Here is a 21,840-nt window from a genome sequence, read left to right on the forward strand (position 1 = left end):
TTTTTATTGTAATACAGTCACTGCATTATTTCCAGTCAATAATATAATTGCAATATATGCTTTCATTTCAGCTAATCTAAGATGTTTGGTCAACCAGAAAACTGTTTACTAGACACTTGGTTAAAGAAAGATTGTAAAATTCTCCGTTAAACTGTTGGTTATTTTTCCAGTCACCAAACGCAAATCTATCTTCCGGAATGTTTTACAATTTGGGGAAACAGAAAAGACAATATATCAATGAATTACACCGATAGTTTACAATAATACTGAAACTTAGTCTGTATACAAACGCAAAGCATTGTTAATCACAATCATGATATTCAGGATTAAAATCTGAGGTCCAATCTTTTAATTCCTCTCAGCTCCTTAGCCACAACACTGCAATAGGATTAAAGAGAAGAAAGGAGGGGTACATGACTGGTGAGCCTCAGAATTATTGTGACATCTGTTGTCCAATCCCCACGATGAGAAATTGGAATGACTATGCAAAAGTAGGCTACGAAGGCATGTTTATTACGTTCAATTAAACTTCTTAGTTTAATTCAAAGTATATATTGGACACGTCACTGCCGGTTTTTGCTTTTTTGGAATAACCCTGTTGCACATTATTTTTTATTGGTAAATGTGTATTTTTATATTGCCTTCTCTAGTTTTATGATGACTAGAGATGTGAAGGCAGATGGAAACCAAATTCGAAAATCTCTAATGATATGTAAAGGAATAGGGGGATTCCTTAAACAAAGAACAGGTGTATTTTTCAGGGGATTCGGGATATAACCTTCAGTGATGGGAGAATCATTCTAATGCTAAAGAACTCCAGCGCGTACAGGGTAGGAAAATGCTATAGTAGATAATATTTTTACCCTGTTATTGCTAAATGTACTGGATGGAGTTGATTAAAACGGAATACAGTTCGAAATGTGACTGAATACGTCTATATAAACGAGCCAATGAAAGGAGATGAAGACACTTCTATCCAATCAAAAACCCATAATCATTCACCGTTGAACTAGCGCCATCTAGTGGGCTTGCGCCAATCCTCGAGTTTTTTTGCTTATTCCGGTGCTCCGTCCGGGAGGAGTTTTTATTTCACGCAATTTCATTGGTATTTCGATAATATCATCCATAACTAATCTAACATTAAATGATACGAAAAAGTACATTTTCTTCCTATTTCAAATTTCTGACATAAGAATCTGACTTTCTGGAGGTGGAAATCCTCCCATGAGAGCCGGGGCTTTAAATACAAACTCGCACTTATGTTAATTTCTGTCCCACGTTAACGTAGCGTAGATACGTCAAGCTACGTTCTCTGTGTTATGGGGGTACGTTGGTGGTTATCTGACTATCCAGAGATAAAGTGATCAGTGTATAAGTTATTGAAAGAAAGCATTTGTTATCGTCGGGTTGTGTGATGGCTTTGCAGGGCTCTGAGGAAATAGAGGAGCAACTCGCAGAAACGGAAGATGTTGGAGACGAGGATGTGAGCGTCTCTCCCGCGGAAGAAATTACGCTGCCCGTCGGGTCTGAAGGAGAGGAAGACACCGACCCACTTCTCCTGCCGTGGGATCGCTTCTCTGCCTGGCTACACTGCATCTGTGTAGTTGGGTTCGATCTGGAGCTCGGCCAGGCGGTGGAGGTACAGCGGAAGACATGTCTTTGCTTCTTGAAGCTGTCAGTTCGTTAGATGTCCAGCTGGATAGCTTACTTTGCTTGCTACATAACTGGCTAGTTTTTAGGTTAGCTGTAGCTAACCAACGAGCTAACGTTTGTTAGCAATCTTGTTATTTGAGTCCGGTTAGCGTCCAGCTAACTAGCTAAGCCGCTAGCTACACCAGCTAAACGCTAGCTGAACGTTACTTCTTTTTTTGCAGGTCATTTATCCACACCATTCCAAACTATCAGAGAAGGAAGTAAGTTAGTTTCTCTTAAGTCACGTCATCACGTGTGAGTGTATAAACTGACTGTTGGCAGATGCATTCAAATCTCACGTCCAACAAGATATTAATAGTTATTGTCTGTTACTTCTTCTGTTTCAGAAAACAAGTATATGTTACTTATCATTCCCAGACTCGAACTCAGGTAATCTCCTTCATGGTCTAATTGCATCTTGATAAAGATGGGTAATTCATAATCTGTAGAAGTCAATGCTATCCATCTGATCAGTGGAAATAACTTGGATTACATTTATTTATTTATTTTAACTTAGGACTGGGCTGTGTAATCTGTGTCTGCAAAACTAGCACTAAAAGTGCTGCCTCCACTTCAAGTTCCTGCAGGCTACTGACCTCAACTCCGTTTTCTCCCAGTTTTCTAAGGATGTGAATGACATTAGGACAGTCATGTTGGGTCTAATTAATTATACATTTTTAGGAGTGAAGGACTGCTTTGTCTTTTATAAAAAAAAATGTTTTACTGTCAAACACCTTGTACTGGTGGTACAGAAATTGCTCATCAGTAATGCTGCAGTCAGCTGATCTATAGACAGTAGGGTTATCGGTTTGCAGCTAACCCGAGATGAAAGACTGCAAATGGCCAGACAAGGCCATTATGGTCAAGGTGATTTAGTCCACAGTAATAACACCCAATAAACACATACAGGAAGCAGGGAATGGTGGAAGGAGTTTTAGATGGGTGTTAAGAAACAGAATAGGTGGAAATCCTTGGATGGAAATGTGTGGTAATTGTCTGTCTTTGTAGCTACTCTTTTCACTATTTATCGAATGTCTATGACACTGTCATCTCTGCCTCCATAAAAATGTCCTGACTTGTCAGCAGAAACTTGATAGAGTTAGGATGTGTAACCTTTTCGCCCACTGAATATATTCTGTCTACGTTTAGCTTGAGGTTTAGTTTGAAAGAACTGACAGTGACAGGCTGGTCCTGTACTGGTCTGGGTCTTTGGTCCTGTAATAGTCTCAGGGACTCTGGTGGTGTGGGTCTGAGTGAGTGACTGGCTGGTCCTGTACTGGTCTGGGTCTTTGGTCCTGTAATAGTCTCTGGGACTCTGGTGGTGAGGGTCTGAGTGACAGGCTGGTCCTGTAATGGTCTGGGTGGTCTTTTGGGCTCTGTGTAGTTTCACTTGGGAGACACACAACCACTGGAGGAAGGCTTTTTAGGAGGAAGAAGAAGGAAAGGGAGAAATGGAGGGAGAAAGTGTGAGTGGCACATGGAAATAAGACACTTCAGTCACATTCTGAGTGTAGCTGAGAGCAGCATTCTGATGTTAACACCACCTCCAACACCAAACACTGAGTCAGCTTTTACTCCACAGCCGATTGGCTGTTGGGCAAACGCCTATTTTGTTAAGCTATTCAAATATTTTTTCTGGACTATCATACTATTCTTAAGTAGTAAGTACACACACATACACCCTGTAGAGAACAATTATTATAGTAATCACCAAGCTTAGCTCTCCCACAGTTTTGACTTCAAGGCATATTAATCAGAAATGTATACTTGGTTGTCGTGGATTTGAACACCAGTATATTGTAACAGTAAGACGTGACATTTAGCAGATGCTGCTATGCACAGTTGCCCTACAGTATTGTTTATGTGTGTGTGTATATGGGGGTCTGAATACCTTGTGCTGCCAGGGCTTGGTTCTCTGAGCCCTACATCCATTAGAATGTGCTGCTGGTGTCTGTTGTCTCAGTAGCTGCTGTACAGGAAAATGTTGATCTCCACTTACTGAAACGAGCAAGATGGAAGAATTCTCCTTGGCAGTTCTAGTCTCCACCCTTTCAGGACAAAAGTTTACCAAATTTCCTAGCGTGAAAGATGAAACACAGTAAAATGTCTAAATTTCTAAATACTTTTAGGGTAAGAGTTAAAAAATAACAGCTTGTTTAGATTAAGGCTAGGGTTAGAGGTTTGGTAAAATATGCTTTTGAATGAACCATGTCCTGGAGTGAGTGTGTGTGTCTGTGGTGGACAGTGGAACTCCTTTCGTTCAACTGTGGGTGAAACCACTTGTCTATGTAAATGGAAAGGCATGCGAGTTGTCATAGAAACAGAATTCTTGCCATCAAGAAGCATTCTGATGTAATCTGTCCTCGGGCTTCTCATTCAATTCACATGAACATGAATGAAACAAAGAATACTGCAGCCCATTGTCCTATCGCAGTTGACAGGCATTGTTTTTACGCTGTCATAGATTGCATTTAATTATGAAATCATTATTGTTTCACTGGTGGTCAATGGTTTCACTGGTTAATGGTTTTGTCGGAGGGAGAAGCTAGTGTTCAGTGAGGCAGGCCTGGCACTCCTCGTCAGGCCCTTCTGTCTCTGAAGGCAGGCCTGGCTCTCTTCATCAGGCCCCTCTGTCTCTGAAGGCAGGCCTGGCACACTTTATCAGGCCCCTCTGTCTCTGAAGGCAGGCCTGGCGCTCTTTTTCAGGCCCCTCTGTCTCTGAAGGCAGGCCTGGCTCTCTTCATCAGGCCCCTCTGTCTCTGAAGGCAGGCCTGGCGCTCTTCATCAGGCCCCTCTGTCTCTGAAGGCATGCCTGGCGCTCTTCATCAGGCCCCTCTGTCTCTGAAGGCAGGCCTGGCGCTCTTTATCAGGCCCCTCTGTCTCTGAAGGCAGGCCTGGCACTCTTCATCAGGCCCCTCTGTCTCTGAAGGCAGGCCTGGCGCTCTTCATCAGGCCCCTCTGTCTCTGAAGGCAGGCCTGGCGCTCTTCATCAGGCCCCTCTGTCTCTGAAGGCAGGCCTGGCGCTCTTCATCAGGCCCCTCTGTCTCTGAAGGCAGGCCTGGCGCTCTTCATCAGGCCCCTCTGTCTCTGAAGGCAGGCCTGGCACTCTTCATCAGGCCCCTCTGTCTCTGAAGGCAGGCCTGGCGCTCTTCATCAGGCCCCTCTGTCTCTGAAGGCAGGCCTGGCGCTCTTCATCAGGCCCCTCTGTCTCTGAAGGCAGGCCTGGCGCTCTTCATCAGGCCCCTCTGTCTCTGAAGGCAGGCCTGGCGCTCTTCATCAGGCCCCTCTGTCTCTGAAGGCAGGCCTGGCGCTCTTTATCAGGCCCCTCTGTCTCTGAAGGCAGGCCTGGCACTCTTCATCAGGCCCCTCTGTCTCTGAAGGCAGGCCTGGCGCTCTTCATCAGGCCCCTCTGTCTCTGAAGGCAGGCCTGGCGCTCTTCATCAGGCCCCTCTGTCTCTGAAGGCAGGCCTGGCGCTCTTCATCAGGCCCCTCTGTCTCTGAAGGCAGGCCTGGCGCTCTTCATCAGGCCCCTCTGTCTCTGAAGGCAGGCCTGGCACTCTTCATCAGGCCCCTCTGTCTCTGAAGGCAGGCCTGGCGCTCTTCATCAGGCCCCTCTGTCTCTGAAGGCAGGCCTGGCACTCTTCATCAGGCCCCTCTGTCTCTGAAGGTTGCAGGATTAGTCTGTCAGTTTGTGCAAGGACCTCCTGTTTTAATAGACCCTGGGGTTGGCTGGTGGTCCCTGGGAGGGGAAGGGACACAGAAACACACAAAGACAGACAGACACAAAGACACGCACACAGCCAGCTGTCCCTCTGCTGTCTGACATTGCTGAACAGGCCTTTACAGCAGACTCCACCTGCCTCTGCTCTCCCTACTGGCTGAATGTTAGGCGGGGAGATTCTCTGGAACTACAGCAGTGTTTCCCAATCCTTGTCCTGGGGACACAAAGGGGTGCACGTTTTTGTTTTTACCCAAGCACTCACACACCTGATTCAAATGTTTCCCTACCACGTACACACTTAAATGACATAATCAACCTATCATCAAGTCTTTCATTTGAATCAGGTGTGTGAGTGCCCAGGCAAAAACAAAAATGCTGGCTCTCGTTAACCGGTCGGTTTCACCGCTGGCTCTAGTTAACCGGTCGGTTTCACCGCTGGCTCTAGTTAACCGGTCGGTTTCACCGCTGGCTCTAGTTAACCGGTCGGTTTCGCCGCTGGCTCTAGTTAACCGGTCGGTTTCGCCGCTGGCTCTAGTTAACCGGTCGGTTTCGCCGCTGGCTCTAGTTAACCGGTCGGTTTCGCCGCTGGCTCTAGTTAATTGGTCTGGTCCAGCATGATCTTATGTCATATATTGTTTCTGATAGAACTGGCCCATAGTTACAAGCTACTTCCGTCAGAGGACAGGGAAACCCCTCATCACTTCTCAGCGTGAAATGGTGTTCACTGGGATTGGGGCCAACCTTCTCAAGCCTGCTGAATGTCTTGTTAACCTTGTCGTAAGTCCAACTGGAAACTGTTAGCTCAGACAGGGTTGTGAGCTGGAGAATGCCCTCTCCTCAAGGTGCTCAGACACACTGCCACTTGAACTCTGTAGACCACTATTTTCAGACTGGAGGGAGATGTTCTCAGAGCTAGAAAAGACGTAGAGGTTCTCTGAGTCAGACTGGAGGGAGATGTTCTCAGAGCTAGAAAAGACGTAGAGGTTCTCTGAGTCAGACTGGAGGGAGATGTTCTCAGAGCTAGAAAAGACGTACAGGTTATCTGAGTCAGACCGGAGGGAGACTGATTAAACAAAACTGCTTTTGTAAAATATATTCTTTAACTTGTATTAAACATAGTTAGGGCTATATTTTTTGTAGTAATTTGTATCATTAATTAACTTTCTGACCCGCCCCCCATCCCTTTATGTTGCTTAACTGCTTCTTTGCATAATAAAGAACAGTTGAAATGTTTTGTATATTAAAAAGTAATAATCTCAGAACCTATTAATATCACACCGTTCACAGCCTGTCCATGGTTGTCATAATGGACAATAAATACATGTTTCCTATTTGCTCTTCCTGTTTGGCAGGTTGCCTAGGGGACACACAATTCTGCTTCCGTTTCCGCCAGGCCTCAGGCAGGAAGTGCTCTCTGGGATGTTTCCTGGACCATTTCGACCGCGACGCTCCCGTCTGTCTCAAGGTGAACAGGGTCCTAGGCCACTACATCGCCTGGACGTTTTCAACACAGATCCTGCTTCAGACGTTGTTACCGTCTGGCTGGCACTGCAGGAACGCCTCTAAACATCCCACACCGTTAGCACTCATTAGACGGGCCTGGGGTTGGCCGGATCAGGGAAGGACAGATCTGTGGTTCTGATTGTCAATGAGGACTCCGATCTAAATTAGGAATGGTCGAAAGTGGAATTAGTCTGGCTATTCTGGAATGAGTACAATCAAAAGAGATAAAGGTGTATTAGTGTGGCAAATTCTGGTTGGGTTTTAATCTAATGGAATAATAGTCTGGCTAATTCTGGTTGGGTTATAATCTGATGGAATAATAGTCTGGCTAATTCTGGTTGGATTATAATCTGATGGAATATTAGTCTGGCTAATTCTGGTTGGATTATAATCTGATGGAATAATAGTCTGGCTAATTCTGGTTGGGTTTTAATCTGATGGAATAATAGTCTGGCTAATTCTGGTTGGGTTTTAATCTGATGGAATATTAATCAGGATAATTCTGGTTGGGTTTTAATCCAATAAAAAAATGCTATCTCTAATAGACTGCTATTTCTAATATTTTCATATATATATTAGCAAGGTAAAATATACATTCTCAAATAAGTAGTAATGTGGAGTAAATTATTCAAAATTAAATGTTGACTGAATGTTGTTGTAGGCAAATTATTCTAATTTTGTAAGCATTGTCACCCGTGGTATGTTGCAGATGGGTCCCTGCGGGGGGGAAGGGAGGAAGGGAGGATGGGTGTTCTGCTCCAGTTACCTCCTTGGATTGCAAATCTAGTGTTTGTCCTCAACGGTATAACTAGGATATAGATGGACACAGAGGCCTACTGAATACATGTACATTTATATTTAAATACACAACTCTGACCGTGTCTCTGCTGTTAAGCATCTAACAAAGAGACGACTCCTTCAGGCTTTATGTCAACAGTAAACTGAAAATGTCTGGAAGAGTCATTCTCAGTGTGAAATCATAGGGGTTGACATTATACTGTAAACTGGCCTAAAGGGTGGTTTTCTGTGTTGGTTTCTAGAGGGACCCTGGCCATTACTATGGTTACGTGTACTTTCGACAGGTCAGGGACAAGTCACTGAAGAGAGGCTACTTTCAAAAGGTGAGTGAGAAGTATCCTAGGTTGTCCTTCTCTTTGCCACTTGGTACTTGTTGTACGTGGATATTGAAATGGTTTCCCCACTACATCTGTCCTCCATCATCGTTTGTCTTTCCAGTCCCTGGTGTTGATCAGCAAGCTGCCCTACGTCGCTTTCTTTCACTCCCTCCTGAAGCTCATTGCTCCAGAATATTTTGAGAAGCAGGAGCCATGTTTGGAGGCTGGTAAGTCACTTGGTCCTGTTCTCTGAGTCAGACCGGCGGGAGAGGTTCTCTGAGTCAGACCGGCGGGAGAGGTTCTCTTAGTCAGACCGGCGGGAGAGGTTCTCTGAGTCAGACCGGCGGGAGAGGTTCTCTGAGTCAGACCGGCGGGAGAGGTTCTCTGAGTCAGTCCGGCGGGAGAGGTTCTCTGAGTCAGTCCGGCGGGAGAGGTTCTCTGAGTCAGACCGGTGGGAGAGGTTCTCTGAGCTAGAAAAGGCATAGAGGTTCTCTGAGCTAGAAAAGGCATAGAGGTTCTCTGAGCTAGAAAAGGCATAGAGGTTCTCTGAGTCAGACCGGTGGGAGAGGTTCTCTGAGCCAGAACATGTTAATAGTGTTTCTATGCCGAGTCTCCCAACTGATGGGGAAAGAACATGATACAGAAAATTAAATATAAATTATATCAGGAACATCAAGTAGTTATTAAAGACTGATATCTACAACCTACAGTGAATACAGCCCCTCCACCAACCATGATTGTGTTTGGACTTGATCAACTAATTGTGGTTGCTACAAACTACAGAATCTTTTTTTTTTCCTGTGTTATGTCTTAACTATAACTGGCTTGTTGAAGTGTGTCTCCATTTGGCTTGTTTTCATGTATTTATTACAGCCTGTAATGACATTGATCGCTGGCCCACGCCTCACCCGGGAAAGATTCTCTCACTACCTGTCATGGGAACAGTCTTGAAGGTATGTCCAAAAAACAATAAACATTTACACTGCTAAAACATGTGTATGTATAATTTAGTAATGAACAAAGGTGAAATCAACAGAAATGTTAATATGAAAATAGAGATTTTAAATACTATAATATGATTAGTACTGTACAGTGTTGTAACAATGGAATTTTCCCTGGCAGATATAATAGTTTGTAAATGCTGGATTTGTTTTTTTTAATTCAATGTGTCTCTGTGATCTTTGGAAATATTTTATGTGGTCATACATTTGGCAGGAGGTTAGTAGGTGTATCATAGGCACCTAGCATAGTCAGGTGTAGCATAGGCACCTAGCATAGTCAGGTGTAGCATAGGCACCTAGCATAGTCAGGTGTAGCATAGGCACCTAGCATAGTCAGGTGTAGCATAGGCACCTAGCATAGTCAGGTGTAGCATAGGCACCTAGCATAGTCAGGTGTAGCATAGGAGGTTAGAGTCTGTACATAGTCAATGTTGTTCTTAGTTTAGGGTCAGTCACAGTCTTTAGGCATTTCTGTGGACTCTTCATGGCAAGCTTGCATTCAAATTCACAATTTTTGTTCGTTGTGTGTTGACTTTGGGGTCTGTTTGGGTTTGTGAGCCCTAAAACCAGCTGGGTTAAGTGGCTGTTCTCTCGGGTCATCTATCTGTAGAGGAGGGCTTTATGGAGGGGTTGAGAAACCCATACCTGTAATGGCTGATTTTGATCATTTTTAGGTATAGTCTTGAGTCTGCTCATTGCAATTTGAGGGTCATTTTAGAGTTCTGCACTACTTTTCAGTTGCATGAGAAGACTTAGCTTTTGTTTGTTTGTCAGTTGGGTTGTTCATGGAGTACACATGGTCAGTTCTGGGGTAGTATGTGTTGGCTGAGGGTTCATGTTTTCACAGTGAAAATGTCAGTTTGCTGTTGACAACTGTGCAGAGAATTCCACTGTAATTATTGGGAACACATTTGTCTCCATTTTTGCAGATTGGGCTGTTAAGGCAATCCAAGAGTTCCTCTACTCAGGACGAGTCTAATGGATATTAGAGTTTAAGAAGGGCTCAGCTGAATTTGCTCTGGATTTATCTTTTCGCATTTAGCTTAGTACACCATCAACACTGAAGCTCTTTTTGGTTGGATGGTTTGTTTTTTGTCCTCTAGTTTGGTCAGTGTGATTGAAGAATCAATTTTCTGTTGTATGGATCATGAACTGTCTGTGTTATTCCAGTGTTCGTTTTCTTTCTCTCTGGTTTGATTATAAATGTACAGCCAAACTCTCCTAGTCATTAGCTCTTATTCAATGACTTCCAGTCACTACTGAAATCTTCAGATAGCCAGGTGGAACAATGACACAACCCGTAGTAAATCTTCTCTTAGTAAAGTAGCTGTCTGCAAAGTCGATGCTAGTAGGAAAAGAAAAAGGAGAGTCCTAGTTAACAAAATACAGTGTTGTCGTTAAATACAATGCAATTATAAAATACTTCAAAACCAATTAAAACACTTCACTCCAGTTTAATGGTTAAAATGCTGTGGGACTGAAAGGGAGCCATGTTTTGCTAGGTTCGGATCCCAACATGCTACGACAAGCCTGGAACCTCTCAGCTGGTGCAGTCAACGCAGGTGAAGAAAACTACCACACGTCATAACATTATGGAACCTCACCTTTACACCTTCACCTTTATACCACATTACTTGTTTTTTCCAGAATGACAACCTGGTGTCCATAGTTCTACCCAGTATCCACGAGGTAGACCTGTTCAGGTGAGTACATGTTAGCTGTGGCCATTCCCTATATAGTACACTACCTTAGACCAGAACTCTATTCCCTATATAGTACACTACCTTAGACCAGAACTCTATTCCCTATATAGTACACTACCTTAGACCAGAACTCTATTCCCTATATAGTACACTACCTTAGACCAGAACTCTATTCCCTATATAGTACACTACCTTAGACCAGAACTCTATTCCCTATATAGTACACTACCTTAGACCAGAACTCTATTCCCTATATAGTACACTACTTTAGACCAGAACTCTATTCCCCTTTATAGTACATTACTTTAGACCAGAACCCTATTCCCTTTATAGTACATTACTTGAGACCAGAGCCCTGTTCCCTTTATAGTACATTACTTTAGACCAGAACTCTATTCCCTATATAGTACACTACTTTAGACCAGAACTCTATTCCCTATATAGTACACTACTTTAGACCAGAGGCCTATTCCCTATATAGTACACTACTTTAGACCAGAGGCCTATTCCCTATATAGTACACTACTTTAGACCAGAGGCCTATTCCCTATATAGTACACTACTTTAGATTTGGGTTGACGTGGGGCTCTGATCAGGTTTAGGCTGTGGTCAGTGTAAAGGCACATAAACTATAGGAGCAGGGATATTCCACTCTGGTCCTGGAAGGCTGAAACACTTTTGGGTTTTGCCTTCTTCTAATCAGGTACTGATTCAGACCTGGGACATGTGAGGGCAATGAACAACCAGGTAGAAACAAAAACCCAAAGCTTTGTGGCCCTGTTGGACCGGAGTTAAAGAGACATTGGCTGAATCTCAAATCGCGTACTACGTGCTATAAGTACACACTTCGGGGATGATGGTGAAGTCCGTACTGTTTAGTAGATAGCAAGCTAGTGTGCCAGTACTGGGAACGATTGGGACATACGACCTTGTCATAAAATTACGTTGCAACATTACATCATTGTGTTGCACATTAACATCACGCCAAGTTTGAATATTTTGCTAGACACCATTAAACATTGTGTTAAACTGACTAACATTTCTTAAGTTTACTTCCACCCAAATAGCATTAATGAACTATGGATTTTATTAGCCAGTAATAGACCTAGTATCTACTAACTACTTGGAATAGTCCTAAGAAATTCTAGCGAGACTGAAAGTGAACCTAACACTGCCAAAGCCATTTCATTTCATGGCACAACGATGTTCGTTTTTCTTTCATATGTGAATGACATTGATACAATAACTATTGATATAGGTGATTATAAATGACTTTTTTGTCAAGTGAAAAGACGAGAGAATTGTTGAAACCCCTCCTCTTTTACTGCACAAGGTGTTGTGGTCTATATTACCCCAAAAAGCATGCACGGATGCATACTCTGAAAATCCACCAGAAATTTTAACATTTGGCCTACTTTTTTCAGCATACTATGGGTTGAGACATACTAATCTTCACGCATACTAATCTGGCATACTATATAGTATGCAAGAAGGCAATTTGAGATTCAGCCCTTGTATGACTCAGCCTGTGACAGTCGACAGTTTGTTGTATCACCTCAGTGCTCTTCTGCCTCCTGGTGGAAAGGAGTGGAAACGCAGGTAAACTTTAGACGCTCTCACTTTGAGAACAAACCACTCTTCTCAGGGAATGTCTTTATTGAATCCATCGAGGGGTGTTCAGGTTCCAGTCTTGGTTTCTGAGTTGGATGGTCCGGACCCATTCCAAAGCCTTTGTCCTTCAATCAATCAATCAAATGTATTTATAAAGCCCTTTTTACATCCGCAGTTGTCACAAAGTGCTTTTACAAAACACCCGGCATTAAACTCCAAGGAGCAAACAACAGTAGTGTTGAATTTCATCTCTCTTGCTCTTTCTCTCATTGTCTGTTCTCACCATCTTCCCTGCAGGTGTTTCCACCCTGTCTTCTTTCACATTCAGATGTTATGGGAGCTGGTGTTGCTAGGGGAGGCTCTGGTTGTCATGGCACCATCACCAGCGGAGTCCTCCGATACAGTTCTGGCATTGGTCAGGTGAGACCAGGAGATGGTGTGTTTAGAAACACCCAAATAAAAAAACACCAGAAACATCTGAAGATGTTAACTAGTGTTGTCATACAGCTTTGTGCTGGATGGTCACCCAGACATATTTCAGAAGGTGCGTGTGTGTGATAGTGAAATGAGGACATGTGGAGTTGCTCCTCTCTAAAGACAGCTGCCAATTTGACCTCTACATTTGACCTTTGGTGACACGGTCTTTAAATTCCAGCCCCCCAAGTCCCGCCTGAACACCTGTGGTGTTGGTCCATACCTGTAGACTAGGTACTCTCACGCTGCTCCTCCAGACTACGGGCCTGTCCAAGGCAAAGCAACCAGGGAGGAACTGTTCTGTGTAAGAGGTCATAGGCTGAGAAGTGTCCGGGTGTTTATTTCTGACTTTAAATTCAACCTATGTGATTGGTTTCCAGCTGCATCTCCCCACTGCGGTACTGCAGTGACTTCCGACCATATTTCACCATCCATGACAGCGAGTTCAAGGAGTACACCACCAGAACCCAGGCCCCGTGAGTCACTGGCACAAGGCCAAACCTTTCCTACGTCACATGTCACTTCCCTCATCGTAAAAGACATGCAGTATTCAGGACAGAGAGGAAGACATGCAGTATTCAGGACAGAGAGGAAGACATGCAGTATTCAGGACAGAGAGGAAGACATGCAGTATTCAGGACAGAGAGGAAGACATGCAGTATTCAGGACAGAGAGGAAGACATGCTGATGGGGTTCTGTAGATGAGCAATGTGTTGTTAACGCTGTCTTTGTCCGTCTGTCTCCCAGGCCGTCTGTGATTCTTGGTGTGACCAACCCATTTTTTGCCAAGACCCTCCAACACTGGCCTCACATAATTCGCATCGGAGACATGAAGCAGGCTGGCGAGACGGTGAAACAGATGAAGGTGAAGAAACTCAAGAACCTGAAGACGCTGGACTCTAAGCCAGGTGAGGCCTCGCTCTCCCAGAGGGTCTTTTAGACCTGTAGGTTTCCAGCTCTGGTCCTTGAGTGACCCCGAAAGTACACAATTGCATTATTAGCCCCAGCCAATCAGCTGTCAATCAGCTGTGTTAATAGGACTACTCTGTGGTGTGTTGCAGGGGTCTACAGTGCATACAAGCCCTTCCTGAACAAGGACGAGGACATCATTAAGCAGTTACAGAAGGTAATGGGTCCTCTTGGGAGCGAAGGAACAGTTCTACAGACGCCGGGTGCTAATGATTTTAAGCGAGCTCAAATATTTTGTCTGCATAATGTAATGTCAAAATGTCATTAGCCTGTAAAGTCATAGAAAAATTGCTAACAACAATAGTTAGATAGCTCAAATCTGGGGAACTCCCCTTAATCTTAGCTAGGTAGCTAACATTATACTGCATCTAAGTATTTGTCTTCTTAGGGGTTATCGTGTTTTCAAGCCTCATTAATGCACTTCTGACCACTTTTTTCGGAGTACCATCATTTGAGTAGAACGGTCAGTTGGACTTCAGTCCTAATAGCAACATTGTTAACAATATTGTGACGATGTGCAGCCATGGATATGGAGTTACCTGGGAACCTCTCTGTGTGCGGAGACTCATGTTGTTTGCTCCTCAGGGTGTCCAGCAGAAACGTCCCTCCGCGGCCCAGAATGCTATCCTTCGACGATACTTCCTGGAACTGACGCAGAGCTTCATCATTCCATTGGTGAGAATCTGAGAACATCGGCACAGCAGGAACTTAGAACCTCAGAATATTGGAACTTAAGATCTTTAGAACCTCTGATAGAAGTCTACATGACCGACGTTAATCCTGCTTTAGGTACATGATCTGTAGAAAGGCTTTGTGAAAACGATCATAACACACGTCGTTCATTCCTTCTGTTGTTCACGCTGGCCTTTCAGGAGCGTTATGTGGCCAGCCTGATGCCTCTGCAGAAAAGCATCTGTCCTTGGAAGAGTCCTCCCCAGCTGAGACCTTTTCTGCAGGAGGACTTCATGAAGACTCTGGAGAAGGCTGGTCCTCAGCTCACCTCCCGCCTCAAAGGAGACTGGATTGGACTCTACAGGTGAGACCCGATCTGCAGTCCATAGTTTTGTCAGAAACACCTATTGACACCTACTGCATTTGCCGATCCCAGACAGTTCCTGAGGTGTCCTAACTTTGACGGCTGGTACCGGAACCGCACAAGAGAGATGATGCAGAAACTAGAGGCTCTGCACCTGGAGGCGCTCTGTGAAGAGGTAGGGACATGCTGGTGATAATGGTTTAACTAGAGGTAGAGAAACACAATAGTTAAAGTCGAATAATGATATTGATCAGTTAATGGCTGTTTGCTTAGGTTCTGTTGAGAACCCTCGGTTGTCAGGTAAAAGTATTTTGACAGTTTAGTGTCTGCCTGACTGCTTCTGTCTCAGGATCTCCAGGTACGTGTCCAGCAGCACACAGAGGTAGAGGCAGTGGACCTGGTCCTCAAACTCAAAGACAAGCTGGTCAGTATGTTAGTGGATGAAACTTTAAATCTCAATGTTGAATCAGTGCGTCTTGTGTTAATGTCTCCATTAACCTGTCCTTCCTTCATAGAAGTTTACCTAGCAGGAAATCATGTTTGCTTTTCTTACTTCAGATGAGCACAGTGACTAAGTATCTCTAGATAGGAGCATCCGTTAAGTTCAAAACGTGAGGACCTTTCTGATCTGTTGCAGACACAGGCGGAGAGAGACCAGCTTCCTCTGAGACCAGGGACGCTGACTAAGCTACAGGCACACATCGACTCGGTTATCCTGTCTTTACCTGAAGACCTCCAGGGCATCCTGCACAAGCCGTCCACAACCTGACCTCTCAACCCCAGGGAGAGGAGGAATTGCTGCTGGAGTCTCAGCATTGAGCTGTGGATTTTAACCAGAAAGACATTTTTAAAAGTGCACTTTACCTTTTAAGATCCGGGTGATGTGCGTCTCCTCTCCATGTGCAGTGCTGGCATTGCCCAAATCCACTTATCATTATGCAACCAGTCAGATGTAAGGGAACCCAAGCTGAGATCTTCCTCCCAGACAGTATGTCAGACATGTCCCTGTGGCTTCTGATGATGCAGTCAGACAGGGGAAGGTCGGCAGGTTTTAGAAACAGGCTTAGTCCTTGTTTGTAGCCACCGTTCTGGGCGGGTCCGTTGTGCAGCTTTAATAAGTCCCCAGAGTGGTCTTGGGCTGGATGGTGTAGAGGTCTTCACTCCTCCAAATAGTCAACACTATAGCATGTCATCCAAGGGTCCTGGCTTACATATACACTGAAGAGGCATAACGAGGTATAGATAAACAGGACTGTATTTATTGGTTCAGGAGACCTCATTCATTGGGCACAAAATCAACTGACCCAATAACAGACTAGCTGACTTTGTGTGTCTGAAAAAAAGGTTGTTGGCTTTCATTTGCAAAACTTTTTGGGCCCAGTTCAGAAAGGCTGAGCTGTGTGTTTAGGGCATTGTGCCCACTTATTCTGAGATTCCGGTTCATGGTGTATAATGGCAGTTAATTTATCCTATACACATTTTAAAAACATTGCTGGGCATATACCATTCAAATTTTTAATTGGTCATGTGGTGAACAAGTAATTGAAAAGATTAGCAATAGCTTTTGTACATGGTTGAAATCTCTATGGGATGAATGACCTTGGCCATTCATTTCCTGAACCAACGCAGGCTAGACATTCGGAGCCCCCTACGTTCTGTCTCGATACTGCCTGCCTCACTAAAATATTAACCAGGGTGCTCCTTGTTCTTGACCAGTAGTACATGATATTTTACCAATCTTAATGAAAAGAACATTACAGGGAAAGTGCTGTGTTTGCATCTTAAACAGCAGCCCATTCTGTGTGTGTACTCTATAGGGGGCATGGGGTACCATTTGGGTTGCATTCCTAATTGATAGTGTCCAGGACACTATCAATTGATATTTCTGTTAAGACCCACTACAACAGGAGACACGGTGCTACCAGTATCTGTCCTGTTCTCTGTGTACAGCAGTACTCCTGACCCAGTCTGGTCCAGCAGTGGATATAGCGGTTCTGGTGAACGCCTTGACCCATGCGTCGTTTCGCTGTTCCCTTTGCCTCGTCTCCAGCTCTCGTGTCTCACTGTCTCAATGAAGACAAAACACTAATACAAAAACGGACATTTTTAACAGTCAGTAACACTCGGGAAATGGGGTGACATTTCAGACAAAGCCAGTTATTGTCTCCACACCAAAATATTGATACTGTAGGCCTATGTATGAATGGATGTTGATACTGTAGGCCTATAATTAAATGGATGTTGATACTGTAGGCCTATAATTAAATGGATGTTGATACTGTAGGCCTATAATTAAATGGATGTTGATACTGTAGGCCTATAATTAAATGGATGTTGATACTGTAGGCCTATAATTAAATGGATGTTGATACTGTAGGCCTATAATTAAATGGAAGTTGATACTGTAGGCCTATGTATAAATGCTGTAATTTTGGCTTCATAACAGTGTGCCTTTACACCCTTAAGTACAATTTCTCTGAGACAGGTTAGGCCTATTCTTGTACTAACTAGCATTTTCCATGTAAATTAACATGTTTTAGTTGAGGACCTAATCCATGTCCAGGAAACCCCCCTCTTACCACGTTGCATTTAAGCTGTTTTAAGAAAGGTTAGTTTTAATTTTTATGCTTGGAATTGTACCCGTTTTTAATTCCATGTGTTGTGTTGCTCAACCACAAGAAGCACATTAAGGACCCAACTGATGGAAGGATAGGGTATATCTTTAAAAGGGCTTCCTGCTGTGTTAGACATTCAGATGTGCTGAACAACAGTACTGCAGAGGTTATTCTGTTATCAAACAGGGATGTTGATGGCTTTTCAAATGAAGGAATACCTATGGTTGTTCATTGTGGATTTTAAACTGATCGATTTGTTGAATATTTGTTACAGAACATTTTATTTTTCTTGATCAGATTTTATCATGGGACGTGCCTTAGGGATGAAGATTTATGAACCAAAGACTGACTGATTTAGGTTAGATGTTGAACCGTCTGTGAATTAGTACTTCGTAAAATCCACAGAGGACTGCTAATTCGTTAGCCTGACATTCTGATCTGCTTCAAGCACCCTTCTTCCTTTGGGAAGTATAGGAATTCCAATGGAGCTGTATGTCACTCCATCCTCCCGTTGGAACTGGCCACTGAAAAACCATTTCCGATCGGTTAATACTGGTTGGTGAAACCTTATGACAATTGGTTGTTGGGCAACTATGTACAGCTATGTTTTTTTCATGTTGATAATGCTTATTTTAACAAGTTTGAATTTTGTATAGATGTCTATTCTCATATTCCACTCAACTCAATATGACATTTTGTATATATGTGTTGTCAATTATTGTGCCGTTTTTTCCACAAAATATAGATATTACTGACATGGAATACTGTAACTATGTAAAATGTTCTAATGGGAAAGAACTGCGATTATGGATAGTAACAAAGCACATTATATAGTACATAATGACGCTTTGATTAACCCAGTATTTTTACATTTACAATGTTTACTTACAATTGATCGATTATTTTCTAGGTCTGTTGAAGCCATAACGTAACCACTGGTTGAACTATTTCAACCGTATAATGCTTACAGATAATTGCTTTCTATAAGAGGAAGTATTTTTATGTGAATAAAAAGGCAACTATGAACAATTCTAAATAATGGTTAGGCTTCTGTCTCAGTTGTTTTGAAGCGACCTGCTGTGAAATGAATAGAGAACGTCCAATAGTATGACAGCCTTGTGAACCAATCCGATTCTATCTCGACACCATGACAAACATTACGAAATCCACTTCGATGACTCCAACAGAGTGAAAGTGACGTGGAAGAAACAGGCAGAGATGAATCCGCGCAGCCACTTGCTTGTTGTAACCGTATGACCTGACTAAAATGACAACACTAATCGCCACATGCAATCTACCACTGGAACCGAGAGACTATATAAACGGAGCGATGCGCACGAATAGCGTTAACGCCAGCGCCACAGTCTATAGAAACTTTTTTGGGGGATAAAACACTTCTGATCCAGAAATGGGTGTCATGGTTTCGCAACTTTTCTCTCGTTTCTTCGAGAAAAAACAGCTGAGAATTCTGATGGGTAAGACTTTCTACAATTGTTACAATGTGTGTACAATGAAATAACCTCTTATTGTCTTTTTCCATTTATACTCAGGTTATACATGTGGAATGCAAATGTAACGTTTTAGCTGATCAAAACATGACGTGTTACCTGTATTGAACTGATCCACATTGTTCGCAGTTGGGTTAGATGCTGCAGGCAAGACCACAGTCCTGTACAAACTAAAACTTGGAGAAGTTGTCACTACAATCCCTACTCTTGGTGAGCATTGATGTAATATCATAACTTTGCTCTAAATCATGCTTAACATTTAGTGATGACTGTGGAGTGATTGACCTGGACTGGGCTTTTTAAGTAACATACGTTTTAAATATTTGACAAGGCTCTGCCAGACATCATAGCTATGTCTTTTGTTCTGTTCACTATAGGGTTCAATGTGGAGACTGTTGAATACAAGAACATCAGTTTCACAGTGTGGGACGTAGGTGGACAGGACGTCATCAGACCTCTGTGGAAGCACTATTACCAGAACACCCAGGTAAAACTACAGCCTTAATACAACACAGACTTCGGATTTGGCGTGCAGAATGGTCATGTTTATTTCAATGGTCAAGCATTGCACTCGCTTTCTTCTAATATTGTAACGACTCAATATTACAAAAGCAAGTATGAGTATATAATTCATCACACAAACGTTCGTTCACGTATTGGTTTTCAGTGTTAGTTCGTGTGAAGACGTAAGATTACTGACCAGATTCGAGCTAGCAGCGATCGAGCGACACACGGACGTTTCTCACAAACTTCCTGCGTTACCAAGGAAACCGCAAGCCCTTAAAGGAACATCTGGACATTGTTATATATGTTATATTTTTGTTTAACACTGACACAAGATGTATGTAGCTGCTGTGTCTGGTCCAAATAGTTAGTTTGAGGCCTTGGCCATAGAACACCCAGGTAATCCCTGATGCTTATAATAGCCTCTATAGAACAGCAATTTTCATTCCAGTCGATCGAGGAAATCAGTGGGATTCCAACGGAAGTGTTGTGATGTCTTCCTCCAGGGTCTGATTTTTGTGGTGGATAGCAATGATCCCGAAAGGATGAACGATGCTTCCGAGGAACTACACAAGATGGTTAGTCACTGGATCTGTCTTAACGTTAATAAATCGACCCTTTCCTATGAAATTAATGTTGATTTTGGAGTCTGAAGTGGACTGTTCTGATTTCCTACATGGAGTGTTAATTAATCACACTTCTAATAGAAATGCTGTAAACGTGTTTTCCGATTTAATGGGCCTGTTCTGATTCCTTGTGTTCTGTCATTGACCGCCAGCTTGAAGAGGATCAGCTGAGAGATGTAGTTCTGTTGGTGTTTGCCAACAAACAAGACCTTCCTAACGCCATGTCTGTCTGTGACATCACAGATACACTGGGACTGCGAAAACTGAATATTCCTGTAAGTATATCTGGAACCTGGTCATCTGGATTTTCCCAGGCTAAAGACACATGCTTTTAACTACGCCAATCCACTCAGAATGCATCCCTTTGAGCAGATCTCCCTTTTCTCACTAACTCGTACAAAGGTTAAGGCCTTGAATGATTTTGAACAGGACTCAAACTGGGATTAAATCTGACCTGGCTATTAGACTAGAAATTCAGCTTTTAACTAAATGTAAAATGTCAAGCATTTGTCTTACTGATAACAATGAGTGTTGTTTCCTCGGCTAAGTGCTGCCTGTTTGTCTCTCCAGTGGTTTGTTCAGCCTACCTGTGCTACCCAAGGTTCAGGGCTACTGGAGGGACTGGACTGGCTGGCTGACCGTCTCTCTAAGTGCTAACTAGCTGAGCTAGCTCCAAAGGGGGATGTTTTTCCTCGGGTATTATGATCAGCTTTCCTTCCCCCGATCCTAAATTATCACTGAAATGCCAAACTGACCCAAGATCAGTATCTACATGCAACTTGACTGAGTGACCCCTTTTTTTTTAACAACCAGAAGACATAATTTACTCAACCAGAGTAAAGGTCAACCAGAACAAACAGTTACAGTTTTTACATTTCTTTCCAAATACACTGTTTTATATTGCACATAATCTGTCATTTATTTAATTACTGAATATAAAGATATTCTTTGTCAATACCAATGTATTTATTTCCTGATGTCTACCCCCACTTATAATAAAATAATGTAGAAATGCATTCAGGTGAAATGTATGTGAGGATAATTATTCAAAAATACATTTTGGAGGTGGTTAAATGTTTTTTTGGGCATTGATTAGACTGAGCCATTTTGTAATTCTTTAGACATGGAAGTGATGAAAGAATGTTTGTTAAAAGTCGGATTCAAACCCATGCTGTAGGAGTAGTTCTATAGTTTTACATCCCATGATTGGGGACTAGGTACACCAGTGCATCCCATCACTGTGACTCAAACCCATGCTGTAGGAGTAGTTCTATAGTTTTACATCCCATCACTGTGACTCAAACCCATGCTGTAGTAGTTCTATAGTTTTACATCCCATCACTGTGACTCAAACCCATGCTGTAGGAGTAGTTCTATAGTTTTACATCCCATCACTGTGACTCAAACCCATGCTGTAGTAGTTCTATAGTTTTACATCCCATCACTGTGACTCAAACCCATGCTCTAGGAGTAGTTCTATAGTTTTACATCCCATGATTGGGGACTAGGTACGCCAGTGCATCCCATCACTGTGACTCAAACCCATGCTGTAGGAGTAGTTCTATAGTTTTACATCCCATCACTGTGACTCAAACCCATGCTGTAGGAGTAGTTCTATAGTTTTACATCCCATCACTGTGACTCAAACCCATGCTGTAGGAGTAGTTCTATAGTTTTACATCCCATGACTGTGACTCAAACCCATGCTGTAGGAGTAGTTCTATAGTTTTACATCCCATCACTATGACTCAAACCCATGCTG

The 21,840-nt window shown here is 43.1% G+C and overlaps 2 protein-coding genes across 3 annotated transcripts; both read left to right on the plus strand.

Annotated features, from left to right (window-relative positions):
• The first annotated feature begins 1,268 nt into the window (after positions 1-1,268).
• dennd6aa (DENN/MADD domain containing 6Aa) lies at positions 1,269-18,476 on the plus strand. Its single transcript, XM_010874658.5, has 18 exons — positions 1,269-1,639; positions 1,875-1,913; positions 2,040-2,082; positions 6,766-6,878; positions 7,957-8,037; positions 8,153-8,258; positions 8,905-8,984; positions 10,535-10,594; positions 10,680-10,735; positions 12,644-12,766; positions 13,201-13,296; positions 13,568-13,728; positions 13,882-13,946; positions 14,375-14,464; positions 14,662-14,825; positions 14,898-15,000; positions 15,175-15,249; positions 15,463-18,476. Exons 1-18 carry the CDS (start codon positions 1,415-1,417, stop codon positions 15,592-15,594), a joined length of 1,812 nt encoding a protein of 603 aa, XP_010872960.2. The 5' UTR covers positions 1,269-1,414; the 3' UTR covers positions 15,595-18,476.
• Positions 18,477-18,540: 64 nt separating this feature from the next.
• Positions 18,541-21,093, plus strand: arf4 (ADP ribosylation factor 4). Of its 2 annotated transcripts, none has more exons than XM_020051069.2 (6): positions 18,541-18,915; positions 19,078-19,158; positions 19,326-19,435; positions 19,959-20,030; positions 20,231-20,353; positions 20,649-21,033. In XM_020051069.2, exons 1-6 carry the CDS (start codon positions 18,849-18,851, stop codon positions 20,733-20,735), a joined length of 540 nt encoding a protein of 179 aa, XP_019906628.2. In that variant the 5' UTR covers positions 18,541-18,848; the 3' UTR covers positions 20,736-21,033.
• Positions 21,094-21,840: the final 747 nt, after the last annotated feature.

This window comes from Esox lucius, chromosome 2 (genome assembly GCF_011004845.1).
Source record: "Esox lucius isolate fEsoLuc1 chromosome 2, fEsoLuc1.pri, whole genome shotgun sequence".
NCBI classification, from domain to species: domain Eukaryota; kingdom Metazoa; phylum Chordata; class Actinopteri; order Esociformes; family Esocidae; genus Esox; species Esox lucius.